Consider the following 26,458-nt stretch of genomic DNA (forward strand, 5'->3'; position numbering starts at 1 on the left):
TTTTATTTAAACCCAAGACACATAATAAGATTCGTTTTCCAGAAAAAGCTGGGGAAACAATGGGTTGTGTTGCACTCTATTAAGGATTAAGTACATTTTTTGTGTGCGCTAGAAGGGGAGATTCACGTTCTTGCTGCACCCTAGTCTCATAAACATGCTTACTCAGAAACACTTCAACAGAATTCCATCTGCCTTAATGCTGGACCCATCTGCAGAAATTGCAATTGACCGATTAATCAGAACCCCCTCCTCTCCCCAAACCCTGCGAAGAAGGCGATCCTAACGTTGTTTGAATTCAGAGACAAGATACATCTTATGCAAGCCATTTTCCTTACTGGTGTACTCTGGCTAGCGTCTCTTTTCCCGGCGTGTTAGACATGCAAAAAGAGGCTCGCCCTCTATAGCGAGCGTGGCATTTCTCTGCAGCAAACATATTTTTCTCCCCTCCTCCTCCCCTTCAGTCCCGCGCGAGAGGGGAGCGAGGGTGGTGCCAAGGGCCGGCCAGAATTGGAAGATTCCGAGGCTTGTGACGTCGCGGCTCGAGCGGAGCTCGGAGGAACAGCTGCATTGCGCCGAGACCGGCCTGCCTGCCTTTGATCCCTGACCTAGGAAGAGCCCGGTTGCCTAGCGGTGGATCCTGCGGCCTCTCCTTGCAACAGCCTTAGGAAGCAGAAGAGGCATCGGCCCAGCAAAGTAAGGATTTGTATGCCTACTTATAGCATATAGCGCTCTCTCTCTCTTTCTCTCTCTGTGTGTGTGTGTGTGAGTGTGTATATGCACACGTGCCTGTGCTTAAGAGGATATGAACAACCCAGCAATTGTACTGGTAGCAGCTGCTAAACAATCTCATAACTGATTTAAGAGGGGAATACTGCCATATGGATTCACACAAGGAGGAAAAAAACCCCCATCGCTAATGACTTTTCTGTATAAATTTATATTTAGATTTAAAGTTTATTTATATGCCGCCCTTTTCCCTGGGGGGACTCAGGGCGGCTTATTGGGTGTGGCTCAAATCCAGGGTATGCACTGTTTGATGATTCTTTCATAGAGAGCTTTTTTCTTTTCTCGTTTTCCTCGTTTTCCTTTTTTAAGCCTGTTATACGTGGGAGGAGAAGTTATGGAGTTATTTCGGATGGTGTTGCTGTACTAAAGAAAATATTTTGAGGAATTTTGTCAACATGGTTCATGCCAGTGAAAATGGTTCCAAAAAAAATGGGGATTCCCCCCTCCCCCAGTGTAATTCAGTCTTTGCATCCCTTCATTAAAACAAAATAGGTGTTTGTTTAAATTGTAACCAAATTCTAATCTGAGAAGTGAAACTGTACCTTACATCTGTAGGATCTTGAAAAATCTTCACAAACTTTTTGTAAACTGAATGATAAACTGAAAGAAGGCAGATGCTGCCTATTTGGGGGCTTTATTTCTGCTAATACTGTATAGTTGCATTTGAAAATTATCTTGTTTTAACTAGTAAGCAGGCAGAGTTGCAATCTTATGGGGGGCCCTTTTTGAGGGAAACAATTTTTGGCCTTATTATCTAGACCTCAAGATGATGTGTTTGGCAGAGACTGTTAGTTGTAGGAATTAAGTCTCATGGAATTAAGTATTGGAAAAAGAGAATAAATAAATATTATAACATTTATAATGTTGCTTCTTTTTGTTTTTAAGGCATTGTCATCTCTGAAAATAATTACCAGGTTGATTTATTAGGAGAATTTTACCCAACTGTGCTCACTTTCAAATGTTCCACAGAATTTCCAGCCCTGGTGGAAAAGACTTTATCCCATTTAAGACAGAATAATATCTTTTCAGTGAAAATGCTTGCCATGTAAGTGGGCAAAGGCATCTGAATGATAACTCTAAGCCCCCTATTGCCCTATTCCCCTATTGGCTCCCTAGGGGCTGGGTGCGGTCCTGGATATCAGACAGTTCTAGAAAGTTTTTTTGTACACTTACTTGGAAAGAATCCCTTCTGAATTATATGCTACACTGTTTATTTAAATTGGAAAGTTGTTTTCCGATGCTCCAGGCAACAACCGTTTTTAATTATTGCTTTCCTAGTAGTACATGACTTAAAAGTCTTTTTAAAAAGTGCTGTACTGTCAGACTGTTGATTTGTTAATGAAAACTTCATTTTGATACAGATTTTTAGCTGCATGAAGTAATGGTGAGTGAGTACTGGAACAATAGTTAAAAATCTGAGCAAGATGCCTTTTTGTAATTTTTTTTCTTCTCGCTGTTTTTAAGAGATCTGGCAGTTCTCAGGAAGGGACTAAAGAAGAGAAAAAGCATAGTTACTTTGCAGTGTTTATGATAGAGACCCTGGATGCTTGTAGGGAAAAATCCTGACTGTCATCAGAAGACTGTGCTCCTATTTATCATTTAATTTCTTACTGATTTTTCCTTTGTAAGAAAAAAAAGCAATAGAGAGACAGGGGAGGGAGGATCAGATCCTCCCCCCCCCCCAAATATGAAAGTTTTCTTTAAAAAGCAGGGTAATAATCATACTAAAAACTTTAATCTTGCAATACCTGCAGACTGTTCTTAAAAGGTTAATTATAGGCTATTAACTCAACTTTTTTCTCCCTTTGTGGACATAGTTGCAATTTCATTCATTTAATCTGGCAAATCATTTATGGGGCTGCTTTCAACATTGCTGTTTAAACTCCTGAAAAAGAGTTTTCTCTTTCAGACCAGATCAGATTTAAAAAAAGAGTTTGCAACAGACCAGCGTTCCTGGACAAAATCCAATTGAATACAGAATGAATCTGGGAACAGAGAGGTCAATGTTTCTTTCTTGACTTCAGTTAATGAGAACCAGGTTTACAATTTCATTGTCTGCTTTAATGGATCCTCTTTGGGTGTCGTAGTATCTTTGTGAATGGATTTTTTATACAGTACATGTATTCTAGAACTACACCTTTGATGCCTGCTGTTATAATGCTTTATGGTGCCTCCTTTCACTGTTTCTATTTATCCTTTACAGTAGTCACATACATTTTCCATTTACCTTGGTGTATTTGTCATAGGAGGGGAAAGAGTCTGATTTTTTTTTCTGCAGAATGGAAAATCTAACACTCCACTGTAGCTTTCCATGCAGTAGTTCATATGAGAATAGTAGTGTGTTCCGTTTTATTTTACGTGAGTGCAGAATATCTCTCATCAGAATACTAAGAAATATGTATGTAGGCGGAAGATTGTCTTAGTCATGTAATTTAGGTTATTAGATACCAGGATGATTTGTCATATTTAATTCTCACCAGCTTGTGTTTTACTGGATGTCAGCATAGGACAGATCCTTTTTTTTCTTATCTGGTCATGTTAAAAAGTTATGCAAATGAGTTTTCTCACTATGGCAACATGAAATGCAAGATACATAATTTTAGATGATAAACATATAAACTTGGAACAGAAAATGAACTACAGTCTGTCTGCATTCAAACTAAAAGTATTAATTTCTCACAAGCATCCTTACCACTAAATTCTATTATTCTGAACATAGCAACAGCCTTATTTGATCAATATGTCATCCTTGATGGATCGATGCCAAATCCTTCTTACCAGAAGTACAAAGCATTGTTTTCTTCCACAAGTGCATTCAGTAAGCTGTGGAGATGTACAGCTGTTGTTTCTCATTCATCCTGGCTCAGTTATTTTCTGTTTCTGTTGCTTCATATGTTTAAGCCTGCCTCATGTGCTTCCCTTTATGCTGATTTTTCTTGACCACATTTTGGGAGATATGCCAAAGAAGACATTGAAACATTACTTTGTTCACTGTGGAGAGCCTTGAAGATAGCAGCATGTGCTGGCTGTGATATTGTCTATATGAAAACTAAACAAAGCCAAAACTGGTTTAGTTTTAACTACTCACATTTGGTTACATCATGTCTCTATCTATCTAGGTTAGAGTGAAGACCAAATTTCATGCCTTCTCTTAGTAGAGCCAAGGTAAAAACAACAACAACATGGCACATGCATGCATATATTCTAACCAAGAATCATAAGTGGATAGCGAGGGACTTTTATAGAAAATAACATGAAAACTTTAGTTTTATTAAATATGTCTTTTCATATTCCACACATCTCCTTTACATGTTTTGTTTGCTTTAGGGATGACCTGGATCATCCCTAAAGCAAAGGTGAGGTCTTTTCTATTTTAATAGCCAGCACAATTTATGGTTTCAATCAGACCATCTGAAGTATGCAACCATCTTTTGTTTGAGTGGAGTCTCTTTTTCTTCTCTGTTATATAAATTGTACTCATATAAATATATTATCAGTCAACACAAAACAGTGACTGATATTCCAGCTTTGACAGTCCTCTCAGATTTCTGTTGTACTGCACCACTAAAATTTCAGGTGCTTCACAGTACCATAAAACGTTGCAGATTAAGGGAAGTGAGAATTCATATGCTGGGTTCATACATCTTGCTAAATCGTACGTTGGTTTGAAATCCATGGGAATCTGGAAGTCAGTATTGTAACTTATTCAGCAAATTATTAGTTAAAATAAACTGTGATTTAGTATGATAGAAGAACTTAGTAGTATATTTTCTGAAGGAAATATTTTGCCCAATCAAAAAGCATTCATAGCTGAATTCTACCATAACAGGCCAACCAGGACAAATAGCTGGTATTGCAGATACATGTTAAATGATAGAAAATGTACCTACTATCTAATGTATGTAGGCAGCTGATGTGTGATGATCACAAATGCCTTTCAATTGTATGTTTCTTAGTTTGATAAATTCACACTTACTGCATGCACCATTATATTTTTATGAATTCCTGTGAAAAGCTGAAGATATGCAAGTAGTTAGTAAGAAGAAATAGGTGCCATATTTCCTTACATTGGCACTTTTGCTAAAGACTTCAAGAGGTATCTTCTCATTGAATCATACCCTTGTGTAGACTGACTGCAGTGCAGCGAGGCGTTGCCATGCATTTTTACTAGCTGGTGAGGCTTCATGTATCATAGAAATACTGTAGTTGTGCTTAACAGTGATTGTCATGCAGCTGTGCTGAGTGGAAAAAAATATTCCTCTTTGTACTTAAAAGCTGATCCTGATGTGCCTCCTTTAATCCTGCATTTTTTGCATGTCCTTTATATAAATGTATAAAATGCTTCAGAATAAAACACCTGAACTTGTTTAATAGATGTGGCTTCCAATTAAATGTATTGTCCTTTTTGCCATCAGCAATTATTTTTATGCCTTTATTATCAGACATGTCTTGCCAAACCAAATGTTAAGAATTCAGAACAAATGCCAAGGGACAATGAGTATTATTTATTGTAAAAAAAAGATATCTATAAATAGCAAAATTGCAAATAATTCCTGAATATATTCTATACATGTGCATTTCTCAACACTGGAGCAGTAAAGCAAGGTATTGAAAAATAAGTCAGTGTTCCTATTCAAATATATTTGGTATATACTGTGGCTCTACATTTAATTAGCTTTTGCAAAGTTAGCCAAGAATTTGAGGAATTATAGCTGCAACTCAACTGCAAGGGGCCAGATGGTGGAATCTGATGTGAGTTATGTAGCTTTTCATAGGCTTTATTTCTGTATGTCTCTCAGAAAGGAATATTTTAGAACCATGCTTTCAAAGACTAATCAGTTTTTTTTTTAATTTACAGCATCCTAAACTTCTGTAATATTGGGACAGAAAACATGTCAAACAAAGGAAAGGTAAGAAACATTTGATATCTAGTTATGGAAAAAGCCAAGAAGTGATGTTCAGATACTGCTTGATCACAGAACATCTCTGCTTTTCATTAAGGCACATGAGTTTGAGAAACAATTATGGCTGCCTTATAGAATCTTCTGATAGAACAAGTTAGCTTATTCAAGCAGCATGATTTTATTTTATTTTTTTGACTTTGCACATAAGTAGCAGAGAGGTTCTGTGCTCACACAACTAAGGCACTTGTTTGGAATTATTTTCAAAATGTAGACAATCCTAATACAGGTAGTCCTCGACCTACCATCACAGTTGAGCCCAACAGTTCTGTTACTAAGTGAGACAGTTGCTAAGGAATTTTGCCCCATTTTATAACCTTTCTTGCCAAAGTTGTTAAGTGAATCATTGCAGTTGGTTTTTTCCCCATATATTTTTATTATTTTTACATTTAAAACAATGAAGTACCGCGAAGTCGAAGTGACCATACAGTCACATTATATACAGCTAGTCTCAACCATTGACAATTAGCCTACTTAATACATTATCAATCCTTCTGTCCAATCACAATATATACAGTTTGTTCCAGTCTTGTCACCTTGTCTTATACCAGTCATAAAATCTGTTCCAGACTTCAAAATATTCTGATTGAGTTGAGTTGAGTTTATTATTTTTCTATGCCGCCCTACTCCCCGGAGGGACTCAGGGCGGCTCACAAACAAGTCGGGGGGGGGGTACAAATAAGAAAAAAGAACATGAACAAAACAATACCACAATTTAAAACACTCAACAACCATACCATTCGAGGGGGGACAAAAACTCATTAGCCCCTGGCCTGTCGGAACAGCCAGGTTTTAAGGGCTTTGCGGAAGGGCTGGAGGGTGGTGAGGGTCCGAATCTCCACGGGGAGCTCGTTCCAAAGGGCCAGAGCAGCCACAGAGAAGGCCCTCCTCCAGGTGGTCGCCAGTCGGCATTGGCCAGTGGATGGAATTCGGAGGAGGCCTAATCTGTGGGATCTAATCGGTCTATTGGAGGTAATTGGCAGTAGGCGGTCTCTCAAGTACCCAGGACCAATACCATGAAGGGCTTTGATTCCCCTTTATTTTTAAGTTCAAGAGTGAACCTATCTGCTTCCGCACAGGCCAACACTTTTCTGGTTATATCTAGCTCTGATGGTGTGTTTTCTTTTTTCCAATATTGTGCATAAGTTATGCACGCCACAGTTAGTACATGTATAATTAAATAAAGTGTATCTTTCTTAAATCCCTCTGGTACTATACCTAAGAGAAAAATTTCCGGTTTAAACAAGATTTTCTCTTCCACCATTTGTTCTAACCATGATTGAATCATTTTCCAATAATTTTTTACCTCATTGCACGTCCACCACATATGATAAAAAGTGCCTGGTATTTTTTTACACTTCCAAATCATTGCAGTTGTTAATGACACAATTGTTAAGTGAATTTAGCTTTCCCTTGACTTTGCTTATTGGAAGATTGCAAAAGGTGATCGCATGACCCTAGGACCCTGCAACCATCATAAATATCAGTCAGTTGCCAAGCATCTGAATTTTGATCATCTGACCATGAGGATGCTACAATGGTCATGTTTGAAAAACAGTTATAAGTCACTTTTTTTCAGTGCCATTGTTAACTGTTGTAAGTCGAGGACTACTTGTAGTTGTTGCTTAGTGGGTACAATGATCATGCTGAGTTAAGAATTATGGGTATTAATCCAATATGTCAGACAGAGAAGATTGTTCTAGGGCTTGTAACCATAAACAGATAAACATAGGAAGTAGACAGTTTGATTGCTAAAAGTACAGTGCTCCTTATGCAGAGCAGGGCTTTGAAATCCCATTTGTTTATGTAGACTTGTGACTATTTTTGCCTTCTGATGGGTTTTCTATTGCCTCTTTTGTTCGGGAACGGACGTCTGGTTTGCTCGTAGGGCTGGTTTAAGTCCTCTGGAGGCTCTGGAGGACGAAAAACAACCTTGTAGGGCCGTTTTTAGTCCTCTGGAGCCTTCAGGGAAACCTCCTGAAGGTCCCTGAAGGCTCCGGAGGGCTTAAACCGCCCCTACGAGGAAACTGGAAGTCCGTTCCTGAACTTCCAGTTTACCCGTAGGGCCGGTTTTTTGCACTCCGGAGGCTTCAGGGAAGCTCCTGAAGCCTCCAAGGGGGACTCTTTTCGCCCTCCCCAGGTTCCTATAAAGCCTCTGGAGCCTGGGGAGGGCGAAAAATGGCTTTAAAAAAAGGCTGAACTCAGCTGGCCAGCCGCTGGCAGCTGACAGGGCAACACCTCGCATGCCCTGACAAATGACTCCGTGTGCCACCTGTGGCACGTGTGCCATAGGTTCGCCATCCTGGTTCTAGTGCAAGATTTTCATCAACTAAGAACTCAATGCAGGCTTTCTTAATGAAGATAATGATATAAAAGAAAATAAGTAAACTTTAAAATCCAAGGTGATACTGTAACATTTTTTCTAAGCATCTGAGCAAGAGCTTGTTTGGGGAAAATTAATCTGTGTCTGAAAATGCATGAAGTTTTAGGATGAAAACTGTTGTAAGATTTGAGAATGGCAGCTGAAGTCATGCCGGTACCGTAGCATCCCAGATAATTGATTTATGATGCACCAAATGTGCTGCTGCTCTGCTATTAGGAATTTGTTGCCATATATTTTTCCTCATATTGCATTTCTTTTCCTTAAATTAAACTATAATTTGATAGGTGTGTTGATAAAAATTGTAAACGTATATTGTTTTATATTCAAATTAAGCATTAGCAGTAGTAAGGAATGCCATGTGGAGTGCCATTTTTGAAAGTAATATATGTGTATGGATCACCAGTGGTAATCTTCCTGCATTACAATTATTATTTATTTAATTATTTAATATGCACTGCTTTAAAAAGAAAAAAGAGAGCTGAATTTTCCTTTGCCATACCAGAAAGTACTGATGTGATTTTTCAAATGATGAAAAAAGGAGTCATTTCTTGATAATATTTGCAATTTTGAGAACTTTTGTGTTATATCTTCTTGTAAAAATAGGCTTTCTATCAAATATACCAGAAGAAAATTATTATTGTGGAGTGCATTCCTTTGCCATGCATGTTTCATATTTGTTTAAAACTTAAGCGTAACTGATAGGGATGCCGTTCAAGTATCACCTGACAGCTGAAAGAATGCATTATAGATAGCATGTGGTGTTAAAGGAAAAAAAAATGTCTTACTGGGGTGCCTCTTTAAAAAATTTGCTTTCAAAAAAAGTGTGATTCCTGTATAAAATGGGTACCCAGAGAAGATTTACAGAGAAATATTGCATTGTTTGCTTAGCATAGTCACATCTGTTAAAGAATATGGATATGCCTGAAGCATTCTTCCTTCTTGTGACCAGTCTAATCAGGGGTGAAATCCAGCAGGTTCTGACAGGTTTTAGAGAACCAGTAGCGGAAATTTTGATTAGTTCGGAGAACCGGCAAATGCCACGTCTGGCTGGCCCCAGAGTGGGGTGGGAATGGAGATGTTGCAGTATCCTTCCCCTGCCATGCCCACCAAGCCATGCCCACCAAGCCACACCATGCCCACAGAACCAGTAGTAAAAAAACTTGAATTTAATGTATGAACCATTGTGATATAATATAAATGAATTAATTAATGAATTTATTTAGGATATAAAATGAAGATTACACTTGGAGCTGCATTCTGCTCAATTTAAAATTGTGATTCAGACTATGTCACTTTCTTACAGATATGTTCAAGGCAGAGGTGGTATTCAGCATGTTCTGACAGTTCTGGAGAACCAATAGTGGAAATTTTTAGTAGTTCAGAGAACCGGTAAATACCACCTCTGACTGGCCCCGCCCCATCTATTCTCTACCTCCCGAGTCCCAGCTGATCGGGAGGGAATGGGGATTTTACAATATCCTTCCCCTGCCATGCCCACCAAGCCATGCCACGCCCACCAAGCCATGCCCACACAACCAGTAGTAAAAAAAAAATTGAATCCCACCACTGGTACAAGGCCTTTGGGTCCTTATCAATAAATAAAAATCTCACAACATATCTAAAGGTTGTAAGGGTTGGCAAAACCTGTCCCTTCAAAACTAGGACAATCAATAGAGTATAGGAGCATAGGAGATTGTAGGAAGACAATTTGCAAGGATTCTCCATATGGTGGTTGTATGTGAATATTGTATTAACAGATTCCAGAAGGAGAGAGAGGAGTACTTGAGAAATGATTCACCCTAACTCACTTTCAAATATCTCAACGAATATTGTAATAAATGGAAGTTTGGAAAGTGGAGGAAAATTTCAATGTGGAAGAAAATATGGCAGTAAATCAGAGTCTGGGTTCTGTTCTTTTTGTGATAGCCCCAGAAGATGTGAAGATGTGGAGGCATGGCACAAACATGGTATATAAGAAGTCGACATTGCCAATAGAAAAACCTAGGACAAAGTAGTTCTTCTATTTATAACTTCAAGACGCTGGCCATCTGTCAGAAAACCAGAGTGACTCATAGATGCGGGGGAAGGGATATGGGGAAAGAGGATCTATTTTAATTATACAAGTGAGATTTCAATTGGAGTCTGTTACTCAGATGCTTTAAGGTTCTTCCAATGTTATATCCCTGCTTTGCCATGGTCACTTCCGCACCATTATTTTCTTTTTCACATGAATAGTTCCTCGCTCAAGGCCAGGTGCAACCTGGGGAAGTAAAGGAATTGTGTTATAAAGAAATGTGGCGTGTGATAGTTCCCATAAACACAAAGAATGGACGTTTCAACTCAGTCATAGAAATTGAAGTGAGCTGCATTCTGTGACTGCCCCATTGGTATGTGTTTCTAAGTATATAGGCAGCCAAGTGTTAGTCACAGCTGTCGATGTAGAGAAGAAATTGTATGTGCTACAGTATCATTTATCATCCTACGCTTACCTTTATCATCACATAGAAGAGAGGCTGCATCTAGTGAGAAGCAGCTGGGAGCTGGCTGTGGAAATTGCAGCTCCTTCCTGAAAACAATTTGTTACAGTCTTTATTTTGATTTGAATCATGGAATGACTGTATGGAGGGGAGGTGGTGTAATGGACTACAGTGAAGTGGCAGTTTCCCAGGAAGGAGGGAGCATATTCCAAGGAGGGGAGGGGAGGGCTGGACAAGAGCTGGACTGGATCGTGGGAAGAAGAAAAAGAATTAGGATATCCATTCCCTAGAATCTCCCATGATATATCCATTAGACTAGGCTTAGTCTGGCAAGATTCTTTCTATATGGTGTAAGCAAGTAAAGAATTGAACTTTGGTTGGATTGTGTTACATCATACTTAGCTTGGCCTGACAGATATTTGGCCTGAAGAGAACTGTTCCATGTCTATGGAGATTCTCGGTTGTCCAGGTCATGGTGGTCATGCCCCAAATATGCTTTTGAAAAGGCAACTGAGCTTTCTTTATTTTTTTGCTTGAAGATGTTTCACTTCTCATCCAAGAAGCTTTTTGAGTTGTGCAATAAGCTTCTTCAGTTATTCTTTCACTTCTGGGATGAGAAGTGAAATGCCTTCATGGAAAAAACAAAGTCTATTTGCCTTTTGGAAAACACCTTTGAAGAACTGCTCCATCTTTTCTTTCAGAACAAATAGCTTCGGAAAATAACGGGGAAATGTCCCTCCCTCCAGTTTTTCCCTTTTAACCCCCCCCCCCCCCCGCAGGCCTTCCTATCTCTAGATGGAACATCAGCAGCTCAATACATTCGCCACTGATTTGATTGTTATTTCATACATAATACTATATTCATCTCTCTCTAACTGTCCCAAAGGAAATAAAATAAAATAAAGGCACTCTTTTGCAAGAATACATGTAATAGATAATTTACTTAGTGTGCATGTACATTAATGCTCAAAATTGTTGGGGAATGTCATAGTTCTGAAATTCTTGCTGTGGTTGAGTTTTGTAATCTTAAAAATATATGTTGGATCATTTGAGGTATTTGCTCTAGCTATTACTCCTATGCAGCTTAAATAGAAATACTACAAGTCCATATAATTTTAGATTTTTGTGAAATTCCAAGGAGGAATACTACAGTTCTGGAATTACCTGCTACATGCTGTTTTATTGTCATATTATCACAGGAAACTATAGTTCTACTCTAAGGTACATTGATTAAACGTGGCCTGCATTGGAATACTGCATCCACTTCTGATTACCACAATGCAAAAAGGACATTGAGAAAGTAGAAAGAACAAAAAGTTAGAAAGTTAGAAATAGAAAGAACACAGAGTTACAAAGATGATGATGGAGTTTTAAGGCTAAATCCTAAGAAGAGTGATCAAAGAAATTTTCTTTAGGTAAGGAAGGGAAGAAGAGAGACATAGTTAATAGTTTTCAAATATTTGAAAGGCTTTCATAAAAAGAAGGTATGGATTTATTCTCCATAGATCCAGAGGTAGGACAACAACTAATGGAAGTTTTGCAGAAGGAGATCCAAGCTTGAAATAAGAAGGGAGTTCCTGACCATGAAAGTTATTTTTTTTATTAAAACATTTTTTTAGACAGACAAACAAGACATAAAACATAAAAACATCTTCCATTACATACAGTGTGTCAATTGGTTACAAGGTCGCGATGTCAGCTGCAACCCCCACCCCCAAAAGCAAAGGTTCTTAAGCTATTTGGCTGGAATGGTCTGAGGATTCCATGCTTTGACAGGTGTTTGAAGTAATAGATCTCCAAGGTCTCTTTTAAATCTATGATTTTATGATTATTGTACTTTCTATAGATGACATGTTTCAAAATTAATAATAATTTGATTTTTATCTTTTTTTAATCCTAGGCTGGAAGATATAGGGGTTCAGTGAACGATTTCCCAAACTTTGATGCCAACCAGGATGCAGAGGCACTATACAATGCTATGAAGGGATTTGGTATGTCTTCAATGTTACCTCCTATCACTATGAATGAAAATTTGTTGTGTTTTTCATATACATCTTGTATTTTGAAATGTTTTACACATGTGATTTAAAAAAATCAATAGCAGTGTTTTAGACATGAAGCCAACTAGAAGCGGCAATGGTAAATCACATCTATAAATGTTGCCTAGAAAACTGCAGGAAGTTGTCCAGGCAGTTGCCAGGAATAAAAAATGGCTTGAAAATACCCTCCCCCCACAACACCAAAAATAAATTCAATAAGAGCACTCCATATCAATGACATCATCTGCACATTTTCTTTTGCTACGGAAATTGTGTGCAAGAATGGTGAGGAGAGAGATTATCTCTTTTCTAGGTTTGGTATACAAGTACTCTATTTACAGGAGTTCATTTAGTCACTGTTCAAAGTTACAACGGCATTGAAAAAGTGACTTCTGACCATTTTTTACACTTACTACTATTGCAGCATCCCCATGGTCATGTGATCAAAATTCAGACACCTGGCAACTGGTTCATATTTATGACAGGGGTCAAGTGATCACCTTTTGTGACCTTCTGACAAACAAAGTCAATGGGGAAACCAAATTCACTTAACCATGTTATTAATAACTGCAGTGATTCAATTAACAACCGTGGCAAGAAAGGTGGTAAACGTGGACAAAATTCACTTAACAACTATCTTACTCAGCAACATAAATTTTGGGCTCAATTGTGATTGTAAGTCCAAGACTACCTATATATATTTTAAAGCTTCTTAGCTTTGAAGAAGCTAAAACAACACTGACACAGTGATGGCCAATCTTTTTGACAAGAGTCTTGTTCGTCACATGCCTTCTTCTATCCATAAGTCTATTTTGCTTAGTGAAGGAGTAATACAGGCAGTTAGTAGGTGTGACTCAACAGCAGACCTATAAACCAGCATCCCTACTTGAAAGTCACCTAGAGAAATGTTTCAAGTCTTGCACAAGATCAAACCAGCAATTTTATGCTATTTTATAAGCCGCTTGCCTGACAAATTGGTTGTAATTCTTTTAAGGAATTCACTTATTAAAATTATGACGACTCTTAAAGCATGCACAGATTTTTCTTAAGCTTGCTGACAACCCAGAAAGCCACAGATTGATTTAATGAACAGCACACATGTCCTTGGCTTAAAAAGGTCTAAAGTACTTTTTCCAAAATACTTTCAAAATATGAACAACTCTACTATATTCTCTTATTCTTGTCCAATTCCTCGTTCCTTTGTCAAATTGAATATTTGATGCACAAAAGAAATTTTGCAACTTAAAAAAAAATCCTATTAAACATTGTAGCTCAGATTAGTTTGAGGCGAAAGTGGTAGGATAGGCATTCTGATAATTCTGGGGAAGGGAAATTTAGGATTTTATGTTTATGCCGATGTACCAACAAAGTAAAAATTTCCAAGCAGAACTGTTCAAAATGGTAAAATAGTTCTGTTAAAGGACAAGTGAAAGAATACAGAAGAATTGATTCTCCTTTCCCATAATACACAAAGCTGCTTCCTTCCTTTCTCTCTCATTTTCTGTGGACTGTAGTAGAATGTTATTTAACTCCCAGCTAAGCATGGCTGTCAATGTGCTTCCTGTTTTCTCAGTTCCAATTCAAATTAGAAAATGGGACTGTTATCCAGATTTTTTCAAAGGTGATTCTAATGCATGTTATATAACTTTGCTGTCAGTTTTGGGATCCTGTTATCGTAAAATGACTGAGGCTTTTTCCCCCCTGCAGGCAGTGATAAAGAAGCTATACTAAATCTCATAGCATCCAGGAGCAATAAACAAAGAAATGAGATCTGCCAAGTATATAAGGCTCTCTATGGAAAGGTCAGTCTCAGAATGGATAGGAAAACTAGGGGAAAAAAAGACTTTATACAAGGCTTGTAATTTCACCTTTGAATACTGGATTGTGAATGGCTGATTTCCATTCCTGCATATATCTTGACCTCTCCTATATATGAGAGGAATTTTATCTGATCTTATAGATGTGGATGTACTTCACTACATTACTTTTCTACCTCAGAGATGGCGAATGATGGCCTCTTTATTACTTGTGAACTTCAATTCCCAGAGTTTCTGAGCAAGCATGAGCATGGCTGGCTAAGTAATTCTGGGAGATGAAGTTTACAAATCATAAAAGGACCATCCCTGCTCTACATCACATACATTTGGTTTTTAAGGCTTTTATTCCACAGTTTTTACTTCTTTCAACTAAGAAACCAAGGATATACTCAAAGCAGAATTTTAGAATCTTTAATCATGATGCAGAATTGCCAGTGGTGAGCATATATTTTAATCTGGCAGCTGCCTCCATACTCCAAGGGGGGAGACCCTTCCCATCTCCAAACTATTGTATAGGATATTCATACATCTACCTATATGACCCTTTCTTGTTGAGGAATAAGAGTAAATAGATCACGATAAATGAGTGCCCCAAAGACATATGTTGCATAAACAGAATAGAAACAGTTCGTACTGTAAAAATTCCTTGCTTTTAACTACCACTTCTTTGAATCTGTGGAACTCAGGAGATAAAGTGTCAGGCTTGGAAGCCATCTTTTACAGTGGGTCTCAAGCCTGCCACATATTCAAACATATTCTACTGTGGGAAACTGGGAGCAGGGGAGTGTATGGAGCAGGGGAGATATGTAGCCAAAATTCTTTCTCAGAGAGTCAAGGTCCTTTTGTCCTTGCACCTGACATAAAGTAGGATCGGTTTCCTTTTGCGGTAGAGATATAAACAAGAAAGCTTTTTTAATAGTCAAAACAGAGGATGAAATAAAATAAGATTGGTCTCTAATGCTGAATCTTCTAGTTCATTCACAAAATTTTAGGGGAGTGGAAAGAGTTGTGGTAACCACAACTAATGAATTACTAGGGTAAGAAATTGTTGGCCATTTTGTGACATTTAAATCTCATAACAGTTCTTTCACATGTTGGGTAATAATACATTTGTCCTTAACAGTGGTACTCGCATAGATTAGATTTTAATTTAAAAAAACAAAAGTCTATCTATTTTTTGCTTTCCACTAGAGAGATACAAATTAATATTTAACAAAATTAAGTATATTTGTTCCTGCTTCCAATGTTGAATTCAGTTTTCAATTGATTCTAAGACTTTATACTTTTTTGTGGTGAGTGGACTTCTAACAAACTGAGCAAAGCAAATTGGTTTTATTTTTTATTCCTTACCTTTTTCTTCCTTTTTATTAGGACCTGATTGCAGACTTGAAGTATGAATTGACTGGAAAATTTGAACGACTGATTGTGGGTCTAATGAGGCCCTTGGAGTACTTTGATGCCAAGGAAATCAAAGATGCTCTAAAGGTAAAGAAAGAGTTTGATTATGGTTGTCATTATTTATGGAGCTCATGAGAATATTGCTCTCTTTATTATACTTCTAAAGTTCATTTTTTTTTCTTTTGAGGAGCATTTATTTATTTTTCCATCTTTTAAAGTAACAACGCATTGTGGCTGATATAGATAAGTTGTATTCTTTATTCCTAGGGCATTGGGACTGATGAGAAGAGCCTGATTGAGATTCTGGCATCACGGACCAATCAACAGATTCATGCTCTGGTGGAGGCTTACAAAGATGGTGATTACTACAAGATCTTTGTATTGAGTTGGCTTCAGCTACTATTAATCCACGGCTGTTAAAGTTGCAATAAGATCTACAGGATCATGCTGGATATTATCACTGAGATGAAGTTAGCAGTTTTGGTGTCTTCTCTCTGTCTCTAACAGACATCTTATCCTGAATATCCTGGAGTAGTTTACAAATTAAAAGTTTTAGCTTTACCTCAGTGATGATGAACAAAGGTCCTTTCAGCTTTTTGTTCAGTTTGTACAATTATCTTGTTATATTGCTTTTATCCTTGTGCTGTTAGTTTGTGGGGGGATATATTTATGAATGCTTGCTCAGTTTTGTTTTTGACTAACACACAATGCATTCGTGAATCAGATGAGAAAAACAGCAAAGTTTGTTAGTAACTGTTGAATTCTTTTTTAGCATATGAAAGGGATTTGGAGGAAGATGTCATAGCAGATACCTCAGGACACTTCAAGAAGATGCTCATTGTACTGCTTCAGGTATGTTGGTCTTTATGCTCTCTTTTAACATTTATTCCAACATTTATTAGCTTACTAATGGAACTGATTCATTGTTTATTCTTTATTCATTGTTTATTTCTATAGGGAAACAGAGAAGAAGATGATGTTGTGAGTGAAGACTTAGTAGAACAAGATGCCAACGTAAGTAATGGTAGTGCCTATGTGATTCAATAAAGGAAGAATTTGATCTTTTTTCAAAGAAGAAATGCAGTCCTAGAAAAGAAAGCATAGAGGGTGATCTAAGTCCTGTGTAGATAATTTTTGTAAATTCTGACGTACTTTTTCTCTGCTAAACTCTCAGAAACATCCATTTTAGTGTAAATAAGAATAGGTCTGATAAATGCTTGTTTATATTACCTCAATCAGTATTGGTCGAATTTTTGGCAGCCTAGCTCTGATTGGTTTCCTACATTCTTTTGATGTAGATAATATTTATAATTTCTCAATGTAAAAGAGTAAAGAATAGGACTTCAGAAATTCTGAATTGAATACTAAATTCAAGAAGAAATTTCTCATTGGACTTCATAGCCCCAGAATTTAGGTTGATCAGTAGATATACTCCTGAGGCTTTGACAATGCACTATACATTTGATATATTGTTTTGTTACATATTTATTTATTACATGTATATAGTACTTTTTCACCAGGAATTGAAAGTGGCAAGCATAGCAATCCTTTCTCCAATTTTCCTAACGATAACTATATAGTATAGAAAAAGTGAGAAAGTGATTGGTTAAAATGGTCTTAACTTTTTACTGAGCTATCAGATCAATACTACATATCAGTTTTGAGAATTCAGTAATGCTAACTCAAGTTATATGGATCATTATTTTGTGTTGATTTAGAGCTTCCAGATAAAAAATGCTTTGAAAATATTGATGGTAACAGTAGTTGTTTCCTTTGTCCGGTTCCTGTTGTCCTGTATACTTAAGTTTTCCCGTTGTCCTGTGTACTTATGTTTTTTAAAAGGACTTGTTAGAAGCTGGAGAGCAGAAATGGGGCACAGATGAGGCCCAGTTTGTCTACATTCTTGGAAACCGAAGCAAACAACACCTTCGGCTAGGTGAGCTGAAACATTGCTGTACAAGAAATAGTAATAATTTGAATCTCAAGAATCTCACATTTTCTTACCTACTTGTGATCTCTTTTACCAAGGCATCATAAGTTTTCCTAGTATGATAGTGATGCATAAGTGATTGGTGGATTGGTGGGTACGTAGGGTAAGGACGGAAAGGAGGGAAGGAAGGAAGGAAGGAAAAAGTTAAGTTCATTCTTTAGAATCTGGTCAGCAGACCACATGGACTGCTGAGAATAGCTTTCAATTACATCAGAGTCTGATCTGTGATATTGTACTTGATTGAATATTTTCATCACCGAAATACAGATCCATGAATTTTATTCTTCTTCTATAAATACGATAAAGTAGTGCAAAAGGAACTGATTCTTATTGCTTATTTGCTTGTTGCTTGTTAAATCATGAGCCGTGGTGGCACAGTGGTTAGAATGCAGTACTGCAGACTACTTTTGCTCATCACCGGCTGCCAGCAGTTTGGCTAATTCAATCTCACCAGGCTCGGGGTTGACTCAGCGTTTCATCCTTCTGAGGGGAATAAAATGAGGACCCAGATTGTTGGGGGCAATATGCTGACACTGTAAATTGCTTAGAGAGAGCTGTTAAAGTGGTATATAAGTTTAAGTGCTATTGCTATTTGTCATCACCTGTGATCTCAGGAGGTGATGACATAAAGATATTTCTAGACTTTGCTATCTCCTAAGACTTGGGTTTTTGTTTAAATTCTGTTACACATAATTATAATTACAGAGCTTCCCTTCTAGTAGTAATGGGTGCACAATGCTGCTAATACCAATTTTAAACACTATGAAATGGCAGTAATGTTAAGTATTCCATTCAAGTTGCAGTGTGATAATGAGGTAGCTCTATATCATACAAGTGTCATTTGGAATTCAGCTAAAGGTACTTTTGATATATCAATCAGCCAAAAGCATATGTGTGTATGAGAGAGACTGAATACCAATCTCCCACTTTTTTCAGTCTTTAACGAGTATCAGAAGATTTCGGGAAAATCCATTGAGATGAGTATCCGAGGAGAACTATCTGGGGACTTTGAAAAATTGATGTTGGCTGTAGGTAAGCTGGATCCTATCTTATAAAGTATTTTTGAAGAAATGAAGGCATGAAGGGGCTTCAAAAGCCAAATTAAATCTGGGCATGCATGTAAAATAAGTACAAGTCTCAAAATACCAAGTTCCATACTTTGAAAACATATGTATATATCAAGAGGCACTTTCGTCAATTTTTCTTCAGGATGAAATAACTTTGATTAAGATGAGAAAGATACAGAATGCCTGTAATTTACTTCTATGAGAAAGATCTAGAGGATTTCCAAACATCTAGCAAATTCATAGAGGGTATCTCTTTCTCCGATTGCTAATAATCACACCATTCATGGTTAAGGGTAGTAGTTGTATCTGCAGAGAGAAACTCGGGTTGTTCAGAATAAAACAGCAATAACATCTGAGGTTTGAGCATTTTCTTTGTGAGTTGAGAGTATAGAAATCATGTTGGAAATAATGTGATTGGGTGTCCAAGAGGAGGGAATGGCTCCCTGTAATTCTACTCAGGAATGCATCACAGTGCAAGATTGAACAGACTTTTTAAATCACGTATGATGCCAGACTATAGCTTTTGAAGAGCTTCTGGAAATGCATTTTTGACCTACAGACCTAAAACTCTCTCCCAATGCTCTCTCCACAGTGAAAAATATCAGGAGTACGGCTGAGTATTTTGCTGAAAGATTGTTCAAAGCAATGAAGGTGAGTACCAGTCCAGGTATTCTAGAAAATAGCTTTCATCTCCTACTATATGTATCTTCTGAACATTAGGAGGACCACTGTTGACTTTTCTATATTTTAACTGTTTGGACTTTTCTAATATAAAAATTAAAATATTGAATTGAAATTTAAACCCACTTCCACCTTATTTAGTTCCAGGGAATGGACACTTAGCCAATTGTAATAATTCTACCTTATGATCTTTACTATGATAGTTTATAAAAGTGAGATGCTAGCCTTAACTAGTGGCTTTGAATCTGTGTCAGCTCAACTATACAGATTCTAACTTTGCACAGGATATTATGCCATCACATGTTTTTGAAAAGGGGTTTTGGAGTTACTCAATAAATTAAGTCTATTTAAACAGCCAAGTTTGTATCATAAATGTTATTGCAACAAGAAGCAACTTGCTTTAGCTTTCACTAGTCACAATTTATTATAGGTGTAAGGTGTAATCAACATTGGTACAAAGAGTGATACAAATAAATGTTTGATGTTTCAAAAAAGAAGGTCAGGGAACAAGAAAAGTAAGAAAATGTGTTTTAATATAATCCATATTTCTAATAGTAGATTTTTTATTAATTTCTTAGCCAAACATTGACTTAAGCAAATAGTATTAACAAGCCATATTTGGAGGAACATATTCAGAATAACATATGCAATTGATAAAGAATAAAATATAATCAATTTATCATAAAATAAAGGTTGAACAATATTGACATGGGTGTTACTCAGTTACTACCATTATAGTTAATAACTTTAGAAAATGTTGCCTTATTCTTCTAATAAAATTATTGTAAATGATGAATCAGTTCCTTTCAATTGCGCTTATAGTTTATGAACACTATTTGAAATATTCCAGCGCTATTTTGTCTAGGATGCCCTATAAATTTTTCTGTGGCTGAAAAAAGTCCGACTCTCCTAAAGCTATGAGGCACAGGTAGCATGTGCTATTCATATTATATCTGACATTTTGAAAAATAATTAATTCAACTAATTGACGAACTATTATATAAGTCACATATAGAAAGAAGAAAAAGCCTTTGAAGTTGTTTTGAGATGCACATAACGATTGGGAATAGCCTCTCCTATTGGATTCTAGCATCTTCTATAAACATTAAAACTTTTGAACATCCCATGTCCCTTTGGGATTTTTGTGACCTTAAATGATTCATTCTAGGGTTTTGGGACAAGGGATAACACGCTGATTCGCATCATGGTGTCACGAAGTGAGATTGATATGTTGGATATTCGGGAAATATTCCGGACTAAGTATGAAAAATCTTTGCATCATATGATTGAGGTAAATATTGTATATTTGCACTGCAGAGGATATGTGAAATTTATCATAGCGGTTTTGTTTGTATTTATAATGCACTGAATATTATTAAGAAAGGATCTAGTGCTCCTGAAGGTATCTTGTATCTCATTGTTCATGTTGTGCTTGGAAGAGATCATCAGCACAGAATAATTCAGGCAGCCTTAGAGAGAGATGATTGGGTTAAACTTTCTTTTGTGAATGTTTAGGTTAGTTTTCGTGGCATGCCATTTAGGTTATATAACTTTCATCTTAAGGATGATTTGCACTTTGGTTATAATTGTGAAGAGCTGAGTTTTTTTCTCTCCCTTTTACAGAGTGACACATCAGGTGATTACAAAAAAGCACTACTGAAACTGTGCGGGGGAGATGATGAGTAAGTTCAATTCTGAAGCATGGTTTCTTGTGGGGGAGGAATGATTTTTAAATGGCTCTCACTTGCTGAAACTCTTTTTGGGCCTGTACTTTTAAAACTATTATTTCCCAAGCAGAATATGATTTTTATTGCAGGGCTAATTTCTATCATAGCAAATACCTTCCCCCAAAATTTCAGTAGTTTTTCTAGAAAGTGATATTTTTCATCTGAGGATAGTTGAACTATTCTTGGACAGCAGGCCCTTCAGCTCAGTTTTTGTTGACAGGCTAAAAATGTGTTTGCCTGCCTGGAAGGACTGCAAGCCTTTTAAAATACTCTTAATATTCATATTATAATTATGGGGGAAATCTATGTGGTTACTAAGAGATGACCCAGCATTGATATTATAATGTGTTTTTAATCATAGTACCTCAGTCATAAAATGCAGTAGGAGCATATTGCTATGTGTTTTGAAATGCTCTGATTAGCAAATAACTGATTATTGTCCTTTTCCATGATTAAGTCTCCATAAGCTACATCTAAGCAGGTTCGGCTTCCTCTCTTTTTCTCTATAGCTCCATATCAGAACTTGATCCAGTATGTGGGTATATACTGCTGCCCAAATTCAGTAGTTGAACCTGTGAGATTTTATATACACTTTGGACCAGCCTTCACTAACCTATTGCATTTCAGATACATTAAATGTTAACTCTCACCACAGCTGTGATTGCTACAAATGTTAATTAATGTAGTTGGGACATCTAGAAAGTAGAAGAATGGATGAGAGGATGGCTTGGGCAAATTGCATATGTCAATACTATGATGACCAATATTGGATGACCAATGATTTACTAAGCACAAGGACTACAAGTGTATCATTTACATAGTATGGGAATCAATGCAGAGAAGAGTGGAATAACAGCAACACTAATATATTTTATTTTAAAGAGAGTCTAGAATCCCTTGCATTATCCTATTCATGTACTATTTTTGCAATTCTCAAATGACATTGAAATAAAGTATTAAATTGAAGAAGTAGCCTTCCAGGCTATATTTGATATAAGGGGTACCTTCATTCGTTGTCTTCCCACCTTTTCATTCAAAACCCAAAGTTATATTGATGTTTCTTTTTTATTCAAAAGCAAAAGATTGAGCTCAAGCAAGATTGGGCCTAATTTAAGGTTTTAGAGTTAGCATAGGCTTTTAATAATTTCCCTATGATCCTAGTATGGATTAAGAAGAACTGCAGTTGCCTTTTGCAAAGAGAAGGGAAAAAAGACCCTCACTTTTTTCTTAGGAAATATGGCAAACACATCAATTAGCCTGCTTTCTGCCATGCCTCTTATAAAAATGTACCAAGTTATTACTTGGTACATTTTTTGCCTCTTATAAAAATGTACCAAGTGATAGATGGGTGGATGGATGGATGGATGGATGTTGTTTGGGAATTTAGTTTGGAGAGGGAGGATGGGACAGTGTGACTGTACCAGCTAATTTGCACAGGATCTGCATCTTCACGTTTTACTGTGTCTCTGCAAATGTCATCCACCTTGTATCTTTCCATCCCTCCCCTTCCAGTGCTGCAGGTGAGTTCTTCCCTGAAGCTGCGCAGGTGGCCTATCAGATGTGGGAACTTAGTGCAGTGGCCAAAGTGGAGGTTAGAAGCCAGCCTTCCCTTCCCCTACCTCTGCCTTGCTGGCTCAAAACTACAACTGCTTCACTCTATCCTCTGCTAATGCTCTACACCTCTTGGATATTTTGCCTACTTCTAAACATGCCACTTTAACTAATACGCATTCATAGAAAAATTATTTTCTCCTTCCTTGGTTTTTCACATCATTAGGAATTAACATTTGAAGATGTTGCTTATTCCTCAGTATAATAGGATATCTGATGATAAAAGTAAAAAACAGTCCAGTGGAAGTACTTTTTTGTAAGTGCCCATACACACCCAGCAGAATCACTGCAGCTTCATAAATGCATCTGCAATATGGATCCTCAGAGCTATGTTAAGAAAACAGCCCATAGTTTCTGTTACAAAATCAGATTAGCAATAGATGGGTTTTCTTCCTTTGCTTGTTTTGCTGTGTGAGCTATTGAACTTACTAAACATTTCACTAATTATTTTTAAAGGGTGAATTCACAAATGCTCCTTGTTAGTGGATTATTTTAACAAGTAAACCTGCTCTTTTCTCAGACAATTTTTCCATCATGATATGTTACTGCCTAATACAAGGAAACACAATGATTAAATGTAGTCACTGGAATGGGCTCTGTGAATTCATCCTAGGCTTTTTGCATGTAAAACGGTTGGAGAGTTAGTCCTAAAGAAATCACGTCGTTTTGAATTACTGTCTGGAAGATTGCTGATGTAATCAGAAACAGGCATTGAGAATTTGAAATATCGTTGAAAGATGCCTTCCACATGCTGACTCTGGGAGATGCATGAGCATGGAATTTATCTTGCTTTTTTCCAATTGTTTTATTATATTTTCTTTGTTTTAAATAAAATAGCAACTGTTAGGAGATGGATGGGGGTGCCTTATTTGGACGCCCTTCTGCTTGACCCCCTTTCTGTGCCTCTCCCCTTTTAAAATGCATAATTTTAATTTAAACTACTCTTACTTTTCTACAGGTGAAAGGAACCATTTTTCCAGCTGCAAATTTTAATGCTGATGCTGATGCAAAAGTGCTCAGGAAAGCCATGAAGGGGTTGGGTAAGTTACCCTTTGCAACGCTCTGATGCGGAGCAAGAAAAGTCACTCTTTTTTTTTTATTCAGTGTTAAAGTAGTAACATTTGTAGACTTTCCAAATAGGAAGCATTATTTCTTGTCCAGATATCTTCCTAAGGCAGGCTTTGTTAGCTGAATGCTTTTAAAATGTAGGTAATTTTATAGATCCATTCCTCATATCCAGTCATTCTAGGAACGATGTAACCTGCACCTCAAACTTTACATGTAGAACTCTGTCTCTAGGTTTTGTTCTACTAGAATCAATACCCGATGTTAAAAACACTCTAAAACAGTGCTTCTCAACTGGTGGTCTGCGGACCTCTGGAGGGCCACAATGTTTTCACAGGAAGTCTATGAAGGATAGAAGACTTGTTATGATTTAAATCATGAGTTAAGTCTTGGTGGTCCGTGGCCGCAGAACATGGCCACAAAAACAAGGGTGAAATTCAGCAGGTTCTGACAGGTTCTGGAGAACCGGTAGCAGAAATTTTGAGTAGTTCAGAGAACCGGCAAATACCATCTCTGGCTGGCCCCAGATTGGGGTGGGAATGGAGATTTTTCAGTATCCTCCCCTCAGGAGTGGGGAGGGAATGGGGATTTTGCAATATCCTCTCCCCATGAGTGGGGAGGGAATGGGGATTTTGCAGTATCCTTCCCCTGCCACATCCGCCCACAGAACCAGTAGGAAAAAAAAAATGAATTTCACCACTGCACTAAAGGTATTTAATCGCACTAGCAATAGCATTTAGACTTACTACTTCACAGTGCTCCACAGCCCCTCTAAGCGGTTTACAGAGTCAGCCTATCGCCCCCAACAATCAGAGACCTCATTTTATCCAACCTCGGAAGGATGGAAGGCTGAGTCAACCTTGAACCTGGTGAACTGCTGGCAGCCCGGCAGTCAGCCAAAGTAGCCTGCAATACTGCATTCTAATCACTGTGCCACCACAGAGGGTCCATGGTGAACAAAAAGGTTGAGAACTACCACTCTAAAACATTTGGCTACTAGTGGCTTATGGTTCTCCCTCAGGCCACTTGCTTCATGTAGCTGATTGGAGAGATTGATAATCTGAGTAAATCTTAGGCAGCCGTGAAAGAGAAGCCAGTGCAATGCCAGCAGTGTACAGTGCTGAACTTGCTGCAGATCACAACTGTTTATGTATTTTAGGGAAGAAAATACACAATTGCAAAGTATGTTGCTGTTGTCTGTTGCGCCATTTAATTACATTTGATACAAGGCTGTGTAACTGTATAATGCAAAAAGGAATATCATTTTAAAATTAAATAAGCATAAAATGACACACACACACACCACACACACAAACACACACAAATGTTGGAAGGAAATAGTTGCTTTACTCTTAGAGGCCTGCTTACTAGATTTACACAAAGTATATGTTGAGGTGATGATCATACTCCTGAATCTTCATTCATGACAGAAGAAATGTCTTTCAGAACAAACCTGGTTACCCTTCTGATTTTGTGATTCTAGAAAAAGAAGGATGGTTCTGGTGATCGGTCACCATCTAAAAATCATCCAGGCAGCAAATGCTCCATAAAAACAGTATCAATGCATATTGTTAGATACTGACAGTGATCAAATGATATTCTACTGCTTCCTCTAAGACCCAGGAGATGGCACTGTTGTATCAACAGCTCACTGTACTTAGGGAAAATGCTCAACATAGTGATTTTTTTATATATTTGAAAACCCATTGGTCTCTCAAGCCATTGCCTAGTCTTGATATTCTGTCAGTAGAACTTGCCACAAGTTCAGTGTGGTAGGAAGAAAATGAGAATATATTTAGAGAATATATTCTAGAAATAGCTGAATGATTTTGTTGCTATTTGTTACGCTTCTACATTGTTCAATAAGAGGCATTCCCTGGGCATTCATTCAGAATACCATAAACCACATTGCACTTGTTCATTGATTTATTTAGGAGACTTGTTCACTTCCTGAAACTTAACAGGTGGCTTACAAATCTTTAAAAAATACACAGAATAATAAGCTATATTTTTATTCATTAAAATAATAAAATCCAAAATCCAACCTCCCAAATTAGATAGTAAAATCAATGAACTAAGTTTAGTTTGGTATGGCCCTGTTGCATATAATTAATCCCCCAAAACTTTCTGGAAAAGCCACATTTTACCTCTGAGAAGGCCATGGTGGTGGGGGGTGGGGGCATCCTTGCTTTGGGGGTGGTGGGGGGAAAGTATTCCCAAGGAAGGAGCTGTTGCAAAGAACACCAACAGTCACACTCCTTCTTGCTCTATAGCAACTGTAATCAGTAAGATGTGGGCTTGCAAAGTAGTTGACAATTGAGATTGAGATTGAGATTGAAATTTATTTATAGGCCGCCCTTTTCCCTAGGGGGACTCAGGGCGGCTCACAACTCATGGGAAGGGGGAATACAAACAATAACAGACAATAACACATAAGAGCATACATAATTAAAAAT

General features: G+C 37.4%; 1 protein-coding gene across 3 annotated transcripts in view; it reads left to right on the forward strand.

The window, feature by feature from the left end:
* The first annotated feature begins 524 nt into the window (after window positions 1-524).
* Window positions 525-26,458, forward strand: part of ANXA6 (annexin A6) — a 42,169-nt gene continuing 16,235 nt past the window's right edge. For 2 of the 3 annotated variants that reach the window (XM_087709431.1, XM_087709432.1), the window contains exons 1-15: window positions 525-693; window positions 5,645-5,696; window positions 12,508-12,598; window positions 14,354-14,448; window positions 15,835-15,948; window positions 16,129-16,219; window positions 16,634-16,713; window positions 16,819-16,875; window positions 17,704-17,797; window positions 18,788-18,883; window positions 19,511-19,569; window positions 20,768-20,890; window positions 21,223-21,281; window positions 22,839-22,917; window positions 23,896-23,977. In XM_087709431.1, coding sequence (XP_087565557.1) covers window positions 5,679-5,696; window positions 12,508-12,598; window positions 14,354-14,448; window positions 15,835-15,948; window positions 16,129-16,219; window positions 16,634-16,713; window positions 16,819-16,875; window positions 17,704-17,797; window positions 18,788-18,883; window positions 19,511-19,569; window positions 20,768-20,890; window positions 21,223-21,281; window positions 22,839-22,917; window positions 23,896-23,977 — 1,138 coding nt within the window. In that variant the 5' untranslated portion in view covers window positions 525-693; window positions 5,645-5,678. The remainder of the gene's footprint in view (window positions 694-5,644; window positions 5,697-12,507; window positions 12,599-14,353; window positions 14,449-15,834; window positions 15,949-16,128; window positions 16,220-16,633; window positions 16,714-16,818; window positions 16,876-17,703; window positions 17,798-18,787; window positions 18,884-19,510; window positions 19,570-20,767; window positions 20,891-21,222; window positions 21,282-22,838; window positions 22,918-23,895; window positions 23,978-26,458) is intronic. The other variant, XM_087709430.1, reaches the window with a different exon arrangement.

This window comes from Thamnophis sirtalis, unplaced genomic scaffold, assembly GCF_051295495.1.
Source record: "Thamnophis sirtalis isolate CommonGarterSnake01/CBP01778 unplaced genomic scaffold, rThaSir2_p1.2 scaffold_3, whole genome shotgun sequence".
Classification (NCBI taxonomy): Eukaryota; Metazoa; Chordata; class Lepidosauria; order Squamata; family Natricidae; genus Thamnophis; species Thamnophis sirtalis.